The sequence below is a fragment of the Haliotis asinina genome, chromosome 16 (genome assembly GCF_037392515.1).
Source record: "Haliotis asinina isolate JCU_RB_2024 chromosome 16, JCU_Hal_asi_v2, whole genome shotgun sequence".
NCBI lineage: Eukaryota > Metazoa > Mollusca > Gastropoda > Lepetellida > Haliotidae > Haliotis > Haliotis asinina.
The window spans coordinates 44,117,830-44,138,768 of NC_090295.1; the positions used below are offsets into that span (position 1 = coordinate 44,117,830).

The 20,939-nt window shown below is 40.0% G+C and overlaps 1 protein-coding gene across 1 annotated transcript; it reads right to left on the reverse strand.

Annotated features, from left to right (window-relative positions):
- Nucleotides 1-8,717: 8,717 nt before the first annotated feature.
- On the reverse strand, nt 8,718-16,928 carry LOC137268098 (toll-like receptor 4). Its single transcript, XM_067802608.1, has 2 exons — nt 16,820-16,928; nt 8,718-11,269 (listed from the first exon to the last, which is right to left on the reverse strand). Exons 1-2 carry the CDS (start codon nt 16,842-16,844, stop codon nt 8,718-8,720), a joined length of 2,577 nt encoding a protein of 858 aa, XP_067658709.1. The 5' UTR covers nt 16,845-16,928.
- Nucleotides 16,929-20,939: the final 4,011 nt, after the last annotated feature.

The window sequence follows — 20,939 nt, forward strand, 5'->3', positions numbered from 1 at the left end:
ACTTGTGCTGTCTGTACCAGGAAGTAAGTCGTCAAAGTAGGCAGCAGTTCGTGTCGTGTTTATATTACCCGTACTGACCTTTATAGAGTTCGTGTTGCTGTGTACATGGAAAATGCTTAATACCTAAACACCTAAATAACAGCAATAGACTGTAGCTAAATAATTTGATCCAAACAATGCATCATGTTAGAGGACACCAGCTGCAATAATAGATACAGATGATATTCTTCCGGGTTCTAATATTTAAGGAAAAAAGGAGACAATATTCAGATAGGACACGGGCTCACAAACAAAAGCACACAAACAAACACGTTAACGTTCGAAGGCAGTGTTGACCCCTGGTCCAAACTAGCTCAAACGTTACAATTAAATCATCTTATACCATTCATACATCTAGTTAATTTTAACTGGAGAACGGAATGTCTACGTCATATCAACGACGCTCCCGAATGGCCCTTGTTGTCACCCCGCTAAGAACTCGGCATAAAGTGATGAGGACCTGTCGACTGGGAGGCAGTACTATATCTGAGTTGAGTGTTCATGTTATTCTGTGACCTGGTATCTGGTTTGGCTGATATCACCAGCCCTACGTTAGTTAGCAGTAGTACAGAGAAGCAATAGTCCAAACAATCAATTCCGAGAGGCACTCTGATGTGCCATTAGCGACTATCGTAATGAATCAGTCTTGCAATGACATCGTGAAAGAATACTACTATTACAGAAAGTTTGGTGCTGTTGTTCTGGGAACACTCCAATCATTACTGTATCTGAATATTTAACAATCATTACTTGAACAAACACACTGGGTGACTTGCATGTGGCATCTTCATTTCAAGGAAAGAGTAACACGCCTGAATTCCCCAAACGCAAATATTTAAGCGCCTTTGTAAATGATTTTAAATTATTTAAACTTTATAGGGAAAAAATGCTGTTCAGTTAACTGATAATGGTACCATGGCCGTGTGATTGGCATCAGGGATGAGGATGAAACCAAATGGGTTTTCAACGTTTTGCCATTCAGCTCAACTTTTCTGGAACAAAATATAAATACTGGTTGGTCTGTTCTTTATTCTTGATCATCTGTGGGTCCAGCAAATGTCCTGTGGCGTAAAACACCAACTCACTTTCTCAGTCACTTCCACATTCTTGCTGAATGTTTTCGGATGATGTTGTTTCGTGCATTGTTGGCGTATAAACACGCAGATAATTCAATCAATATATGCCGTCACGGAATATTATTTAACGCTCACATAGTTCGCCAATATTGCAGGATGAACGTAATCGGACCAGACAAACGCGTGGCTGATATGGCTGACAAGACCACAATACGAGACCGTCGGGGGAACGTGTCATGCAATGAACCAAATTAACAGCCTGAGCATCTACTATTTGTGTTGTGGAATCAAAACGACGTCAATGTTTATGTGTGTGTTGGATGTCACATATACATGGCTTCAAACCTAACATTCAGTCCAGGTTAAAGGATACCCTTTTGTCAAATGAATATTTGAACACAAAGTTAGCATTTGATTGGTTCCACTTCATTCCGTCACTGAGCACCAGGTTCAGACCAATCACCAATCTTTCGAATAAAAATGTTGAGATCATCCATGGTCTTTGCTGAAATTATACCCTTCGGATTTACAGGATAAAGAAAGGTATCTCGTTTCTCCTTACACCCCATGCAATGGTAACATTACATACCAATTCACTAACACCAAACATCACATGCATACTGGTCCGGTCGCAGTGTCGACACACAGCAGTTTATTACAAATAGTGTGACATAAACACAGCTACATTGTAAACACAATATCCTTCACCATTACACTTCATCAGGTATGGAACCGCTGCCCGACACGTAAACCGGAGATCAAGAACTGCATTCAAGAGAAAATTACTCTGAACCGTGTTCTCCCAACGAAATCAACGACCCCTTTCTGGGGAGTTTACAACTGAACCTTTGATGTACTGAACATGTCATAAATGCAAATATAATGCGTAAAATACAACACAGCAGAAGAAAATAATCCTTGTTCAATCAGCACTCGTTTAATATTGAACTCGTATTATCAAGGCTCGTCTGCCTAAAACACATAGAATACACCTCTCATATACATGTAAATCAACTGTATGATAAGCAGCAATACAACATTAATATTTCATATTGTCACTGCTCAACAAACCAAATAAGCAAATGAACGTATTATAAAGACTCGTCAGTCTAAGTTTCTGAATTAAGAAATTATAATACATGATTAGGCTCTCTAACCAACACGACCCTACAAACAAATGTAAATCACGGCTCGATAGCCAAATAACATATTTACACGGTAAACGTATTATAAAGACTCGTCAGTCTAAGTTTCTGAATTAAGAAACTTTAATACATGATTAGGCTCTCTAACCAACACGACCCTACAAACAAATGTAAATCACGTCTCGACAGCCAAAAAACAAACATATTTACACAGTAAACGTATTATAAAGACTCGTCAGTCTAAGTTTCTGAATTAAGAAACTTTAATACATGATTAGGCTCTTTAACCAACACAACCATACAAAAGACAGGTCGACCCGACAAGGGAAGATCCACACGCACGAGCATCACTCGACACGACACATGTACAATCTGAAAATAGAAACACTCAAACATGTATAAAAATTTTGATGTAATATTAACACTGCTTTGTAATACTAACACTGCCGAGGTGATCAGCGAGAGGGGAGACCTACTGTCACACACCCCTATATACACCCCTAATTTCCCTATGTAATTACCTCCCTTTAACATTGCATACCAATGAGTATATGACAATGGAGAATCGTTTTTCCAAGGTATAAACCCGTTCTTAGTCTTGGTAATACTTCTGAAAATATACTCATCAGATGAAGGTAAAATACCTGAAAGCTCAAGATATGTCTCCAAACATGAAACTGGGCATTGCTTTGAATTTGTCCTACCAAAAACTATCGCTGAACCATCCCTGTACATGTCCGTCTTGGACTGCCCAATGAATAACATTATATAAGACTCAAAGAATGCAATGTCAGAACTTCTTATGTGTAATAATTCTGATGATCTCAAAAAACCTGAGTAAGTTAAATCACACACACACAATTCTCACATCACAAAGCGTGGGATGAGACATCAAGACATCATACAACTTCTCCAATAAATCAGGTGTTATTGGCTCCTTTTTAGAAACAGATTTAGTGAATCTCTTAGCTGCTTCCAACGCATTTTTAACCAACCCATTATCAGTAGGACTTTGCAAGCCTACTACCGCATGAGTGTGACGAATACTGTAAAATGCTGTCTGCACAGGAGCAAACGAATCGCTTTTCTGAACGATAGATACCAAATAAACTGCACAGGCTTCAAAACCATATCTGTATTTCCGCGACGTAGACTCAGCTCTACACTCGCTCAATAACTCTGGTAAACCTGCAACCAATCCCCTTACACCAGGGGGCAACGCCTTCATCTCGTCTCCGTATGCACAAGATATCACTCCTGTAACACACAATATACAAAACAACATTTGCTAAAATCAACTCACAGGGCTAACATGTTACAAACAAACAATCACACATGGGTGGTAATTAACGTGTGCCTTACTGGCTGCTTGACTTGCGTGGTGAGCTCTGAGGGTAAAAGTCGACCTGAACATATTACATCAGCTGATAGCCAAAACATTACATGCTCCCCAATCATGATTTCATGTTGTCGTGTGAACATCAGAACATCAGTTGGATTCCATTGGTACTTAATATCCCGGAGTTATATGATATTTTATTGCTATATTTGTTTTTATTTAGTTATTCTAACAAGTTAAACCTGTTTGATACAACTAAAGTGAATACGGTGAAATATGTCTGAATGACCTAAAACAAAAATCTCCAGAATAGTGAAAAATAAGCCAGTGATAAAGAAAGAATAGAGTTAATTAGTAACATATAGATGCAATCCCACTGTTGTGAAAGTGTTGTAATTTATCATTGTCTTTTATGAAAATGTTAGGAAAGCGCACATACAATCTGCAAAACAGGCCCGCAAGATCCTTTGCAATACACCCAGTGGGACCCATGAGAACCGTTATGTAAACAAACGCATGTGCCTGTTTGAATCCCTCACCCACCCAGGTATTATCCTTTTTAAAACTTTCACATTAGGCAATACATTTTTTAGCAACGTCCTTTGTACTTTAATTATTACGATGTATATTTTTCATGATTTTTTAAACGATCACATAATTCCATAAATAATTTAAGTTCTCTGGATCATTACGCTCTTTCTGACCGGTTTGTCCTATTTCCGTACATAACAAACATCAGGAAAGGCGCGTGTATTCTTGTAGGTTACGGCAAAGGGCGTATAGTGATAAATGTTTATGCACAAATATACCTCTCTTACAATATCATTTTTCATGAAAGCTGAAACATGTGTTAAAGTTAATGAACGTATGAGATAAGGCTAACGTAAGGTGACGTATCAATCAAAAGAGGCAAGTGACCTTATCGTTTCATTTAATCATCCCTACAGGGTTGTAATAAACGAGGAACTAAAATATTGATCTAATGAGCTGGTGATTCATATCGTGACTTACATGTCCAGCACTTATGTGATCGGAAAATTGAGATACTAATGTTATCCACACATGCATTTCATTCCATGATAAAATGAAAGAAAACTGGCTGACTATTTGTCAGACTTTTTGGCAACAAAGTATTTGATGTTCCATCCTCATCGGACAACATCCGACTGTATGTCCACTGTACGAAGCTCAACAAGTAAGCTGTGTGGTAACTATTGTTACGGATAAAACTTTGCCCTGACAAAAGGTGTAAAAAATCCACCTAAAACAGGCAGATATATAAGACTGAGAAGTTTGAAATTTTCAAAAATTCTTTATGTGGAGCAAAACAAAGGCAAAAATATACATATTCACAAGAGAGGTTTCATGCACAAGACAACTGAGTCTATTCTAAGGTAGTGGGACACAAATATAATGTCAGCTCACCGAAGTCTTGGTTATGTAGAATGTGCGGCGTGCAGTCAGGCAGCGGTTATGTAGATCAAGCGTTGACGGAGAGGCGGATATATACTCAAGTAGTCTGTGTGTATTTCCGTGTCAACAACACGGCAGCCTGCCCTATACAACTCACATCAATGCCAACATTATCCTTCATATAGTGAGTCCACCACACTTTTCTTTGACAGGACTACTGCCTGACATTTCAATACAAGAGACTTGTTGGCAACAAAGTATTTGATGTTCCATCCTCATCGGACAACATCTGGCTGTATGCCCACTGTACGAAGCTTAACAAGTACGTTGTTTGGCAACAACTCTATTCACAGCCTGTTCAACACTTCCCAACAATGCGCAATGCAGACAGATTGGTCACAGACTACCTTTAATCGCTTTGCAAATGCATTTCATCAGAGTCCAAATGTACACACAACTATTGCAATTTCAATCAGAATAGACCAAGCTGTATCCATGACTTTCTGCGGTCAGAAAATGTATCGTTGATAATAACAGCAAATTACACAATTACATGGAATGTTAATGGAATATAAGAAAATGTATCGATGATAATGACAGTGACAGAAATATATTGAAGGTAGTATGAAATTATAATCTTCAAGCACATGAAGAATGTTTGCAGTCAAAATGGTTGCAGTTATTGGCATTTGGTATTTATATACTAAATGCATGGGTACAGGAGACTGAATGGGCAACAGTGATGGAAGTGGATATTTCCTCTTTTGTATGATTTGATGGAAAGAAGTGAGATGGTTATGAGATAAAATGCTCATTAAAGCGTCAATGTGTAATATGCCAAAGATTAACATTTAACAGAATCAACAAATTGCATAAGGAAGCGACATGTGAATTTAAATGGATATATGCAGCATTTGATAATATGTCAAACACATAAAACATTTTAAATGTTAAGGATAACCATTTCTTGCTTGTGTAGCATGGTTACTCCGTACAAATGCCCACGGTTATTAATCTTGATGTCACCATTTCTTGCTTGTGTAGCATGGTTACTCCGTACAAATGCCCACGGTTATTAATCTTGATGTCACCATTTCTTGCTTGTGTAGCATGGTTACTCCGTACAAATGCCCATGGTTATTAATCTTGATGTCGCGGTTCCTGGCCTCTGAGAAGTGGACTGAGGCGAAGTGGTGTAAAAGCCGTTTATTCTGTAAAGAATATATATTATACATCAGAGGAATATGATGTATGGCTGAGGGGTGTAAGAACTAACCTCGACCGTGGCGTGACATGAAGTCGCATAGCAATATCGCACAAAGGTTACCATGGATAATATCTTTACAATATCAATAACGCACGAGCGGACACGGGACAGGTAAAGCACGAGGTACTGCTGGTAATACAACCAGACTAAGAGTGAGATGAGAAGCGCTTGTAAATGAGCAGAGGGGAATAAAGTGAGCGATACGTAATGTATTGGTAAATACATCCGGCGACATTGACAACAACAATAAAATCAGCGCAGTGATAGAAATAAGAAACTGTAAAGTTGTTTACAAATCAACTGAATTTTATGACAGCATTTAACATACAGGATATTATTCTGCATCATTGATCGTTGGAAATTCATAAAAAAATCACTCCAACAAAAATTAACAGGCAAGTTTGCAAAAGAATGTTTTCCCCTTCTGGTTTTCAGTTTAACATCTTACTGCCCCATGCCTGGTCACACGGCGATGTCTTCCAAGTCAAGCAAGCCTCTATAACCTCATCTACCGTGCGAGGTGAAGCCTTAATCCGAATTCTTGGTTTGCTGTCTGAATAGCACACGAAGTACTGCGCAGTAGAGCGTTTCTTATTATGGAGATAATCACTGACCATTCCAACAGCGTCAGCTTCCGGTTTTATGAAGTATTTGCTCCGATTGTTTCCTTTCATTGTTTCCTATGTTTCTGTATAAAGGCGATCGAGAACGGATGCACTCTATTCCTTTGTTTCATTCACTGACATACCATTCCTAGCATAGGACAGGCAATACATACTCAGTTACAATTTTCACATAACATTGAATATCCTTGTCATAAATCTTGCATGGAACAAGGATTAATATGAGCTGTAGCAGCTTGTTCACACATCACTCTTCATTTACTGAAAACAATATGTATAAAATGATATTATTCACAAAGGACTTGGGATATATTTTCAGTCGAGGAAAGCATGTATACAAAGGTGAACTGATGCATTCTATTGCTTAGTTTAATTCATTGATACACATTTCCAACATAGAACAAGCAATAAATCATCAGCTCCAGGTTTCACATATTAAATATCCTTGATATAGATAGGTGAGCATACAATTTTGCAAAAGAGTGGTCAGATAGACAAACCATTCGTTAGAAAAGCCATACGTACACAATCCATGTAAAACGAATACCAACTTGTTATTTCTGTGGCAAAGCTCTAGAAACTATGCAAATGCAAACAGGTCACAACTTATGAAAATATGATGATATTGCCAACTAGGTTTAAAATGTTTCAATCAAGTTTTAGACACACTAGGCGCTACCTGTCAGGGACAAACAAACCAAATGCTCCCCGATCTTCAGTCACGTGGAGGGATTAACAAGGTGATACTACATAAACAGGAAACATAACAAACAGGCATGAAACACGAGTGTCTAACACCTGATTGATATCGCTGAACTTCCTTTAGTTTCGAATGCTTTGCGTTTGTATACACAGGTAATCAAAAATAGGCGTATTCCTTTTCTTAGTTACATTCATTGACGAAAAAGGGTTCATACTACACAAGCAACACATCATGAGATACAAGTTTCCATGACATTGAAGGTCCCTGACATAGATACATGTACGTACAAATCACATCATGAGATACAAGTTTCCATGACATTGAAGGTCCCTGACATAGATACATGTACGTACAAATCTGTCGCATATATATCAAGATGGAAAACCAATATATACACAATTAATGTAGAAACTTTTCATACCTGTCATCTGGAAACCATTATGAATAGAAGTCACTTCACTATTTTAAAAAAATATGAAAATATCTCATAAAAATCTTTAAATACCAAAGTAATTTGCACTTCCAATGCCATAAACTGTTCGGGAATAAATAATGACCAATTACGTATCTATGTGAGCATTTGATACGTTTAAATAAAACACTTCTGTGTTTTTGCTTAACATAAATAGCATATTAATGTATAACACTTACTGACTTTATAATTCGCACTATATAACATGTTGTGTGGTATAGGTATTGTCATGAGCTGCAACAACATCTTCGCTCCTGCCTCCGTATTTGCTGCTAGCAATACGCATAAAATAATACTTCTGCAAAAAGGATAATTCATGAAAAGCATAATATGTACGAAGTGTGTTAAACTGAAAGTAACGTTCAGGTGCAGTTAAGTGAGAGAGTGAGTTTAGTTTCACGCCGTTTTTAGCAATATTCCAGCAATATCACGGCGGAAGACATCAGAAATGGGCTTCACACATTGTACCCATATGGGGAATTGAACCCTGGTCTTCCCCGTGACAAGCAAACGCTTTAACCACTAGGCTACCCCACCGTGCTGAAAATCTGATCACGTCTTTGCTTTTAACATCCTAGAAACTGATGTCACCTTAAATGATCACACATAATCCCATTACACAGAGGCATCTAACATCAGTTTAAAAGCTGATCGCAGCTTTGACTTTTGTCCAAAACTCTTCTTTGTCATTCTCTTGGGTAGGATACTTAATATACGTATCATACTCAATCATGTCCTGAATATCTCTACTGAGGATTCTAATATCCGGTATATGGCTATACCATAACACACAGAGGACGTTCCTTCCAGTGTGGATGCTCTCCAGCTTGGCCATGTGGACTTCATAGTCACACCAGGAGCTCTTTGCAAAGTCAGGTGACAAAACAGCAATGGTTTTCCTGCTTGACTGAATAGCATTGATGATGTTGGCAGTGATGGCTTCACCAACCATGAAGTCACGGTCATGGATGCACAACCTCAAACCGTAGGTTCTCTCTAGAACAGCCCGCATTTCTTGAATGACGAACCCTCTGTCTGCCTCAGCATAGGAAACAAAGGCATCATAAGTAAAGTGGTCTTCTTCTTGTCCCAATCTTTGATACCCCCTGTACTTCCGTCTTGTGGTGTAGTAAAGATAGCGTAGCTTCCATCGATATCGGTACACCATACCAGCTCCAAATATCAACATGAAAAGCAACAATCCAAATACTGCTATAGACAGAACGGGGATAACTATTTTGCACTGTAATTGGAGCTTCGCTATAACATCTTCTATATCTATAAATGAAATGGTTTCCCCATCTGACAAGGTGCACTCTGTATTACCAGGATCTTCAATGGTAATATGCGGCCCTGTAATCCACTCCAATGATTCTAGTCTTGGACAATCACATTTCAAGATATTACCCTTGATGCTGAGATGAAAAGTCTCGTTCCTACTACTCATGATATGGTCAATCTGATTTGTCAGGGGTGTTGGAATGCCTTCATACCTGTTTCCCGAGATGTCTAAAGTATGGAGGTGCAGCATGTGCCTAATTTCAATGTTCCAGGAGGTCATCATGTTCCAGCTCAGATCAAGAACCTCAAGCCTGGTAAGTCTTCTAAATATTGATGGTGGCAGTTCTCGAATAAGATTATGCGCAATTCGAATGACTTCCAAGTTTGTCTGGTTGGCAAATATTTGCCCATTTGTGTCAGCTAGAAGGGACTCTGAGAGGTAATTTCTACTTATATTTAAGACTTTTAGTCCACTAGTAAACATAAAAAATGTGTGAGATACATATTTACAATAATTGTCTGAGAGATCTAAATATTCAACTGTTTCAGATCCATGCACTGGACCTGTCCAATTTGCAATGACATTGTGTGAAAGGTCAAGAGTTTTAATTTGATTTCTGTGAAAGTTGAGCTTGATTATGTCATAGTTTACTTTGCTGTTGCTAATATTTACATATGTTGCATTTGGAGGTAGTGGTAATTTAACAGGAAGATGTATGATCCTTGTTCGGTCATAATTTACATCATTATTAGGACTATTATGGGGATCAAACGAGGGAAGCGGCGGATTGGGGGAGAGGATGGTGTCTGTAACTGCGTCTGCGTTTTTGAAGGGCATATTAGTTGAATACTGGTTATAAGCATATATTGTTCGCAGATTTGTGAGTCTATTGAGACTAAAGAGGTAGGGTCCAAATGTCAATCTGTTGTGATTCAAGGATATTAGTTCCACTGTTTTCAGGTGACCGAGACATTCCTGGTCTACGAGCTCCAACCTGTTTTCATCAATGTGAAACTCTTTTAAACTAAGATCACAGAAATATCTCGTGTTGTTTTTCTTTAGGCAAACTCCAATTGCAAATGTTGGCACTATTCTGTTGATCTTCAAAATGCTCAGAGGAGAATATCGAAGTCCATATGCAGCATCACCCATGCGATCAAACCCTAAATACTGATTGTCAGATGCATCGAGCAAATTAATGTGTCTTAATGGCCAGAATGTATTTGTTTCAATAAAGAAGATTCTGCATTTGCTAATGTCCAGGTTCCTGACAGATGGTGTGTGGAGAAACGACGTGTTCAACAAGGTTTGAACTGAGCAGTGGCCCCTTTCGCCTGACAAAGACAGAGTTGTAAGATTCTTCAGTTTCGAAAATCCAATCCCAAACGAGGCATTCTGAACACCGTCAATGAAAAGTGTCTGAAGAGCAGTAAGATCACCAAGGGCTTGATCTGGGTATACTGAATCTGCGATATCAGTGTTCTTGGCGATGTTCAGTGTAAGTAATTTTTTCTGCTGTCTAAATATTCCCATTGGATATGCTGATTCGTTAAGTTGGAGATAGTTTCCACTGAGGTACAGATGCATCAGATTTGTAGCTCCTGTAAAAGTGTCTACATGTAATTGTTTCAGTTGATTGAAAGAGAGATCAAGATGTTCCAAAGCCGAGAAGCGTTTAAACGAACCACCTGGCAGATGATTAATATTGTTGTAAGACATAAACAGGTATGCTACTGAATTTGGAATGTTCTTGGGGATGCCAAACAGGTGCTTGTCCTTACAGTTGGCGACCAACTTGTCATTGGATGTCCTGCTACACACGCAAGGCTTACAGGGGATGTCCACATGTTTCCCTTGAGCGAGAGTAAGGCAGGCAAGGAACAGAGACAGGACGCACAGCAGCATCTTATCTGAAATCAAGATACAAATGGTGAATCGCCAAAATAATTTGATTGATTCGTTTGTAGCCTATGAAGCTTTCATAAAGGTGTAACTATGTAAAGATACCCTCCAAACAAAAGTTCACAGCGTGCAAAACATGTGACAGAGGTCTTCTGTAAGGGTTGTCTCCCCTTGTGCATCTTACAACCACACAACGTATCCTCATCATTATTAGCTCTCTGTCACACTCCTTGGTATCTAAATCGTTCTAAGTGAGCACGCCGGCATGCACACAGTGCTTCCCAAGGAACATATTGTATTGGTCATACAATTTATTCGTTTGTAACCTAGGATGCTTTATTAAAGATGCGCACTGTGGACAGAGCATCTTTACACCAAAGATAATATAAATCCTGCACCAAACTCTTTAACAATAATAGCGTTCATGATGTCAAGACACCTTCAAAAATGAAGCTCACCACGTGGAGAATAATTTGAGTGAGGTATTCTAGCGAGCCTTACAGCCACATAACGTCTCATCATGCATCTTAGAACGTATGTAATCCCACCCCGAGGACGCCGTCGCCATTGCTAAATAAACCATATCGTGACGCATGGCATGATGAGCTCCCGCATAGTTTGTGCACTGTATCAATAGTTTGCGAAATTGATGCACAAGCCTACTTCACGTTTTGTTGAATCAGTGGTAATCGTTCACTCGGCACTGCATACGTAAGAACGTGCCCATCGCCAGTCCCCAGATTCCTCAACTCGACAGAGAACCATCAGCAAGATGCCTGTCAAGAAGAAGACATCCAGAGGAATCGCGAGAGTGAATAGGAGACTGGAAGGCGAGATCAACCAAGAAACAGACAGAGAGAGGGGGATAGAGACAGAGGTTTAGAGAGTAAAATAAATATTTCTCCAGTAAGAATACCGGAGTACAAATGGGCTTGCGAGGTAACTATGAAGCTGACCAAATATGGTAAGCAGCACCCCTAGCTCGTTGACAAGAAGTAGGTGCACTGGCTGAAGGTCACTGCAAAGACCAATTATGGACATCAGCTGGTGAAGAACAGGACCCCCATTCCGCCGGTATGCAACATTCCATTATATACACCTCTGTTCTCACTATGTCACTGCATTATGAAAGACGTTTACTTGTCTAAAACTATTATATTAGTACGTTAATACAATTAACTTTTTGTACCTCTTTCTATGTTGTATGTACCCCTTGCAAGAAACATTATGCACACATGCGTACGATAGTGGGGAAAATGATCCACAAGAGTGGATCAGGACAGGCAGACAGGAGTGAAGAAATAATGACCACATGGCCTTTTCACACCCAACACATTTTCCAGGGGAATAAACACACACACACACACACAGAGACACACACACACACACACACACACACACACACACACACACACAAAGTGGAGTGGTTAGTATAGTTACATATACAATTTACCGTCATGAAAATTGTTAGCAGAACCCAACATCTTTATCTGGGTTAAATTCATTTCAGTTTGAAAATTGTTCTAAAAGTATTGATCTGCATTTGTTTTAATTGTATCTCATTTTTACCATTCCGTTCTTTATTTTTCAGTATTCGGTTTAACATAATTATATATGTGACCATATATCTCTGCTTCAAACAGACAGACCCACAGACCACACAGGCAGTTTATTCGGTGATATACGGGCTTATGGCCCAATATACAGTTGATATATAATGTGTTTATAATGAACGTGAACACAAATTAAAATAATTATCTAGCAATAAATATATGTTTTAACAAAGTTAAAGCTTAATGTATGACAAGAGGATTTTGAGATGTTAGATCTTTATATTTATCGCAAACTAATAATACAAGAAATTCATCTTCAATAAAACCCAATTTACAGTTTGCACATTTAATTAGATCAATATCTTCTTGTTGATACCTTCTGGAAAAAATTACATTGAAATTGTGTAGGGAAGGTCTAAATTTACACATGGCTCTTATCAAATCCCTGTTTTCTATTAATGTTTTCTGGCTCTATAGCTGATTATATCGCGTAATAATGACATAAAAAGGATGAAGATCAGTCATGCGACTGATTCCATGCGCGTAGCGGCTGTGGCAATGTATGCCAGTGCTGTAACTATGCACGTCGTGTGTCCCATACCACACACTAGACGTTACGCACGCGACAAGAGTACTTGACCTAGTCGTGAATATGTCGTATGATAGCGTGTCATTGTTTGACAATGAGCACCATTTTCGATCAAGCATTGCGCGCCAGGTGCGTACCTTATGCGTAAGAGAGTACTTGACCTAGTCGTGAATAAGTCGTGCGATAGCCTGTCATTGCGTGACAATGAGCACGCATTGCGCGCCAGATGCGTACTTCATGTGTGAGCAGGACGGGAACAGTGCGCAAACTAGGCCTCATGCTTTCATGCGTACCATGTAAACTACACACATTGTCACGATGAATTGTGTGATAGGACGGAGGGAACATCCATGCAAGTGTCAAGCCTGTAATACATACATACATACATGGACATCGAGAATATAGTTGGGCTCACTACTTTGTGACATACTCTCGTAATTTCTGAAGAGTGATCTAGCTTTGGATGGCTTCTCCACATCAATGCGCGTGCCATCCGCAGACCCCAGACAGTTGTGGAAGTTCCATCTGCAACTAAAACCTTCAGCAACCTCCTTCCACTCCTCGTCAGGTTGTGTGCACGTCAATGGTGACTTTGCAGACCTCTAGTAAGACCTTGAAGATTGTACAAGCTTCAGCTCTGAAGCTGTGCTGCAGACTTGCATAAGATTTACTCATGGCTAGGATGGGAAGAGTTGTTGCGAGCTCGGGCCCCACCTTCAGCAGTTGTCTCACGAATCTGGTTTTCTTCTCCACCATGTCAAGGAACCTGTCGGGGAAATTCTCAGGTGAAATTCTATGGCCTCTTGAACCTTCCTTTTGGAAAGACACCCGTTCTTTTCTGCATTAAGAGCGTGTTCATCTGGTGCTCAACATAGGTCCACAGCAATGCATGAAGCCGGGATGATGCTTGTTATTTTTATAGCGTTATGCAGGACAAAGCGAAGCCAAATAATACCACGACTGCTTCACGCATACACGAAGTAGATGTGGCTATGCATGCCCGTGCTGGAGCAATGCGCGTCGTACGTTCCATGCCGTACACTAGACGTAAACAATGAGTAAACGTCAGAGTAGGCCCATACCTCTGCGCATAAATGGAAGCAAGAATCTGATCCCGGTACTAGGCAGCAATTACGTTACCTCGAACGACAACAAGGGGAGAACCCAATACCATTATGCTGGCGCCAACAGAACAGTGCACATAACATGAGCGTGACGTTCACCTTGCGTGTAGTACACTCAGGTATTGCCGTCGTCAGATCTCAAAGTGAATCTAGATGCATCGCTGAATCTAACCGAATTCAAATGTCTTTGATTGAACCACATCTGTTTTGAGGTCCATACCTGTCGGTTGCAGCTATGAAGATGCGTTACAGTTAGTCCTGAATCTAACCGAATTCAAATGTCTTTGATTGAACCACATCTGTTTTGAGGTCCATACCAGTCAGTTGCAGCTATGAAGATGCGTTACAGTTAGTCCTGAATCTAACCGAATTCAAATGTCTTTGATTGAACCACATCTGTTTTGAGGTCCATACCTGTCGGTTGCAGCTATGAAGATGCGTTACAGTTAGTCCTGAATCTAACCGAATTCAAATGTCTTTGATTGAACCACATCTGTTTTGAGGTCCATACCTGTCGGTTGCAGCGATGAAGATGCGTTACAGTTTGTCCATTATGTGGTCTCCGTGACCCAATTTCAGCGGCAAGCAACTTCTGACAGTTATCTTTCCACTAAACATTTCACTATTTGTGAACTTGCAGCAACAAATCTGTTCCGAAAATAACATAAATTGCCTGATCTACCCGAGGTGACGTTACTGAGACGCTTCAGTGTTAGGGCGGCAGTTCCGGTTGATGCCCTCCCCATAGCACGTCCATGTTCTTGATTTGAAAGACGAGGTGTGGGGCGTTCCCATATATACAAATTGGGGTCATTTGTCAGGTCGTGGCTCATTTGTTACTTGTCTAGCAGTAGTTACCGTCTTTAAAAACCAGATAAATTGTGGAATCTTCCGTGTGTAACTGTAAAAAGGCGCAAGTCTTTGAGTAATACTGACTGTCCCTTTGTGCAGTGATTTAGAAGCAGAGTGAGTGAGTGAGTGAGTGAGTGAGTGAGTGTGTGAGTTTGGTTTTACGCAATATTTCAGTATTATCACGGCGGGGGCACACATTGCATCCAACTATCAGAGGGTAACATGTTGCTTTCACAAGCACAGAAGAGAGACTTTAGACGCTAATTGCCTCGTGACATGTAACAGTTGACCTCCATCCTCAAGTCGCTGGGCACCGGAAATTATCCCTTGAACAATTTCAAGTGACGCATCAAGTGTTGTAGTGTGTGAAACGTTGCCCTCGTCATGTTACAGCAACAAAACCGTTCTGTAATTTTAAAACGTCCAACCACGGAGTCGATTCCCACTACATTTGGGGTGTTTCCTCACAACTGTGCGCATTTCCTGTTACGCAGTTGACACCCACTACAAACTCACGCAATCTGCATTTGTGTGAATGAGTTTAGTTTTACTCCGTTTCTTATGATATACCACGACGGGGGACCCGGGAAATGGGCTTCACACATTGTAACCATGTGGTAAATCGAACCCGGGTCTTTAGCGTGACGAACGAACAATTTACCCACTGTGCTACCCTACCCCACAGTCCCCAGTGTATATCTGAAGACTGTTATCCTGCTAGTAATAACATTGGAGGCAAGTCAACATAATAGTTTGTATCGGACATGTTACACATCAGTTGTGTGGAAATGGAAACGTCCACTACATACGCCCATAGAACCTTTTGAAATTTATTCCGAGAAAAATGTACGTTGTTCAAGTAATTTATTTATAAACGAATCTGATCATACAAGTCCTTTACTAAAGGCTTTCAAGAGCCTAGGTCAAACACACTAATGTTGTTGCATTTATGTGTGTGCGTGCGTGCATGAGTGCGTGTGTGTTGTGCTTTCTTTTTTGTTTTGTTTTGGGGGTCTTTTGTCGTTTGGCTTTTTTTTTCTTTTTCTAATAAAATAAATTAAGAGAGAACAACAAATCAACAACAGAGTGATGGTTTTACAGTGCAGGAGATATTCCTGCAATCAAATCGGTCGACTCGTCTAACAAGAGCAGGCTGCTGAGGGTGAAATTTAAAACGGAATACATATGCCTGACATCTCTATCTTCAAACGGCCTTAGTGTTTTGTCAAAATAGATGAAGATGTAATCGTCAGTAAGTTAACATTATATGAAATGATGAATTTTGTCGTAAATCGTGAATTTGTTGATTAGGTATTTGTCAGGAACTCATACATACATTCACACACAATATATGATTTACAATACATCTGCGCAAGTGTTTCGTTTGAGTTTAGCATGTAGAATAAAACGCAAAATGTGCAATTCAAAATACATTCTCACCTGCAGCGTTTCTAGTCAACAGCATTTTCTAGTCGTTTCTAGCCTAGTCAACAGCGGGTGTAGTCATGTGTCGGTATCATGAGGCGAGCACAGCATCTGGTGCAGACTTAACACAATGTTAATGCGAATGAGGATGTATCAGGTGACATTACACATCCGTTTCCGGAACATATGTATTGTGGGTAATTCACGTTTGAAACATGGTAGTTAAAACTGAGACCTGGGGTTATCTCCTTGACAGAAAAGCATGTCTGCCCTACTGATGTCAATATTGACAAATAATGTATGTCTGCCCTACCGATGTCAACATTGACAGGTAAAGTATGTCTGTCCGATGTCAACATCGACTGACAAAGTGTGTCTGTCTTACCAGTGTGAACACTGACTGACAAAGTATGTCTGCCTTACCAGTGTCAACATTGACAGGCAACGTATGTCTGCCTTACCGATGTCAACATTGACAGGTAAAGCATGTCTGTCTTACTGATGTCAACATTGACAGGTAAGGTATGTCTGCCTTACCGATGTCAACATGGACATGTAACGTATATCTGCCTCACCAATGTCAACATTAAAATTTGTCTGCCTTACTGATGTCAACATTGACTGATAAAGTGTGTCTGTCTTACTGATGTCAACATTGACAGGTAAAGCATGTCTTCCTTATCGATGTCAGCATTGACAGAAAAGCATGTCTGCCCTACTGATGTCAACATTGACAGGTAACGTATGTCTGCCCTACTGATGTCAAGATATAAGAATTATTGTGTTGAATGAAAAGTTAATGGCGTCTCCGATTTACACTGGGTCATTCATTCAACGAAATCTATGTTAGATGAAAATCAAGCCATGGCGACACCTTTGCGCCGATACTGTATTTTAGATGTATCTTCAATGCATCTTTATGACTGTAGGTGCAGTTTAGGTTTCACACATACGTTCATACGATGGACTTCTACCAGATTGAGATTGTGATATCTCAGCTCCTTCCCTAATTTAGAGATCACTAGCGTCTCGAAAGTGATTTTAAAATGTTATCTTTCAGTAACAATGAAATTTACCAGTCCACTTCCATTGACCTTCCTGAACATGAAATAAGGTGGAACTTCGCTATGTTGTGACTAGATGCCATTGAACATTTATGAAGGTACTGTCTGACAGGAGCTTCATTAGGAGAATAGTAATTCTATTTTGATAGGGACTAGTCGAGAAAGGGGATTGAGGACACCTGACTGCTATTCATATTAATTTGTTAACTATCACCTCAGAGACTTGTGCAAGTCTACATCACACATCTTACCTACTTACATCTATTCATATTAGACTTTAAGTTTAAAGATGTGAATCCTGCGAAACCACACATTATCAAACGCATTCTGGATCCAAGCTGGCATACCTTAACACAGCCAACGTTCTGTATCGGTGGTTTTTGTTTCCTTTCGTAAAAGTTGCCAGACCGGACCAAACATAAATGGGCTCTTGGGTAACACGCTGTGTCGTATTACCTCAGCCGACGTCAACTGAAACCTTAAATTAGCTCTTGAGACGGGGTGGCCAGGAGACAAACAGGACAAAAACAGCGTAGTGCCAGACACATTGGTATCAGTATGCTCGGGAAAACCAGCACAAGAGATGTCTGACGTCTCCTTGCACTGTTCATTCTCGTGTTAGTACATTTTATTAAGCACAGATTGTTAAAGAATATGTTACATTAATAAGCTCTATGGATGCACCATCTGGTGGACGATAACGTTACGAAGGGTAAGTGGACACTTCACTGAGCAAACATCCTCGACTACATTGCAACAAGACTTATCCAACAAAGTCTGCATGTGCATAAAAAGGGAACACTGACTTGAACCGTTTCAGTCATCACTCTTAGGAATGACAAATCTTTATGGACGATCAACCGTTGATCTTGCACAAAGATTATTGTCATTACTATTGGTTACAACTTCAAGAAAGCCTCTCAAACAGTTCATCACTCTTGTCGTACAGTCTTATGGAGATCATCGACATAGCCAAATAAAGTTGACCTTCTTGGTCAGAATCCCCTGTTTTGATTTTGAATTCAAGCAGAAAAAATGCCGAATCTTTTGCATGACAGGCAGCATAGTTTGTGTCCGTGGGAATTCTTACTTCCTGTTTAAATTTGTTAACCCAAACTTTTGTACAGATGGTATCAATGAAGAGGTCCAGCATGTCATATATTATCTATTTGAACGTGTTTTACTTTTGACTAGTTGTGCTGGATACTGAGCGCTCAATGTGTTTGGTAACAATAGCCACAAAAATCTAGGAATGACATTTTCGCTTGGCCAGTTTGCCATTATGGGTAGTTACAGAGTTGGTTCATTTCAAACATGTTTTAATAGCGAACATTCAAGACTGTTTTCGGAATTTGTGAAATGCTAATTCCCCTTGTCTGTAACACATTATGTGAAGCTTCAGACACTTTGACATACTAGACATACGATTGGAAATTTTCTGAGTTTTAGAGGACGGTGGGCTTGTTAAGTAGTTAAAGCGTTCGCCAAAGGACCCGGGTTCGATTCCCCACATGGGTACAATGTGTGAAGCCCATTTCTTGTGACAACGACGTCATTCTTCCAATGTCTCAACCTCAACGCACCCTGGGATCAGACCACCAATCCTTTGCTCTCCTGATAGCGATGTATCATTTAGTTCACAGAGGCGGGTGTGTGGAGCAGGGTATACCCACAGAGCTACAACTCAGGCAGTAAAGAATATTTGCAACTTCCAATGCGATAAGTCTGTACTTTCACATGTTGCAGCGAATTAAAGCAGTACAATCGGGACTCATCGGGAGTTCGATCCTATAGTTATCCCTTCCTGACAAGACAATGGGAAGGATGGCGTGATCCACACGTCCACCCGCTGACCCTAGTTACCTATAGTCAGTTCTATTAGGTTTACTATCCTGATTCGGGGCAATGCCACATGGCATATGATTAGAAGATGAGGACAAAACCAAATACTTTCTTCTAAGGATGTTTGACATTAACCACTGCTACAGCTGCCTGTGCTGTATATAGTGTGAATCTGACTTTATGTAATGGCCCGATAACTTGTCTCACTTCACGGTGAGAGAATATTCATGCTCTAATATATGTTAGAGGCACAATGGTGACACTATACAATTCCATGTTCGTACACCAGGATGTTATATAACAAAGCACACTGCCATGTGATCAGCTTTCCTGAGGAGGTAACTTGATAGTGAAGTGATGTTATAACGATTTGTTTGTCTGTATTTCAGCATGGTTACGTCAGTCGCTTTAGCCGAGGATATTCACTGTTTACTTTCACCTACGACTGCTTGAATCTCGTATATAAATGTGGGGTCTTTTTCGATTGTCCACGTGTAGACACATACATTATGTGACATACATGAAAGTCTGTTTTTTTTTCATTCTACCTGTCGTGAAAAAGAGGAGATATAGCCAAAACACATATACATAGGTTCTTTCAACTTCATCACAACGGTACCCGTGAAGGTCCCGGGGTAGAATAGGCCTTCAGCAACCCATGCTTGCCATAAAAGGCGACTCAGCTTGTCGTAAGAGGCGACTAACGGGATCGGGTGGTCAGGCTCGCTGACTTGGTTGACACATGTCATCGGTTCCCAATTGCGCAGATCGATGCTCATGTTGTTGATCACTGGATTGTCTGGTCCAGACTCGATTATTTACAGACCGCCGCCATATAGCTGTAATATTGCTGAGTGCGGCGTAAAACTCAACTCACTCACTCACTCATCACAACGGTATGACAATACTATTAGTTTTTAGAAGACTATATTTTAAAAACTATATTACCAATACAAATCCTGGCGTCCAGGTGTTTTATTTCCACGAAAGAGAGTACCTCGATGCACATATTGACATATCTGTTATGTAAATGAAACTTCACTTGTTCAGGTATTTGCCATGTTCGTATCTGGAATGATTGCACCGACCGACCTTACGACAGCAACAAGCCAGTCAGTCACGTGACGAGTACAACTTCCTGGTTCCCATCTTGAATGCGATTTTTATGTATGGTACTGAAACGATAACTGCGTATCACGCTAAACCGATCATTGCCACGTTTTCTTTAC

Bases quoted from the DNA above. Each gene is read 5' to 3' on its own strand.
- LOC137268098 (XM_067802608.1), bottom strand. From the start codon at position 16,844: ATGCTGTTGACTAGAAACGCTGCAG. The intron at 11,270-16,819 runs GTGAGAATGTAT...TCTTGATTTCAG, and splicing joins GTTGACTAGAAACGCTGCAG to ATAAGATGCTGCTGTGCGTC.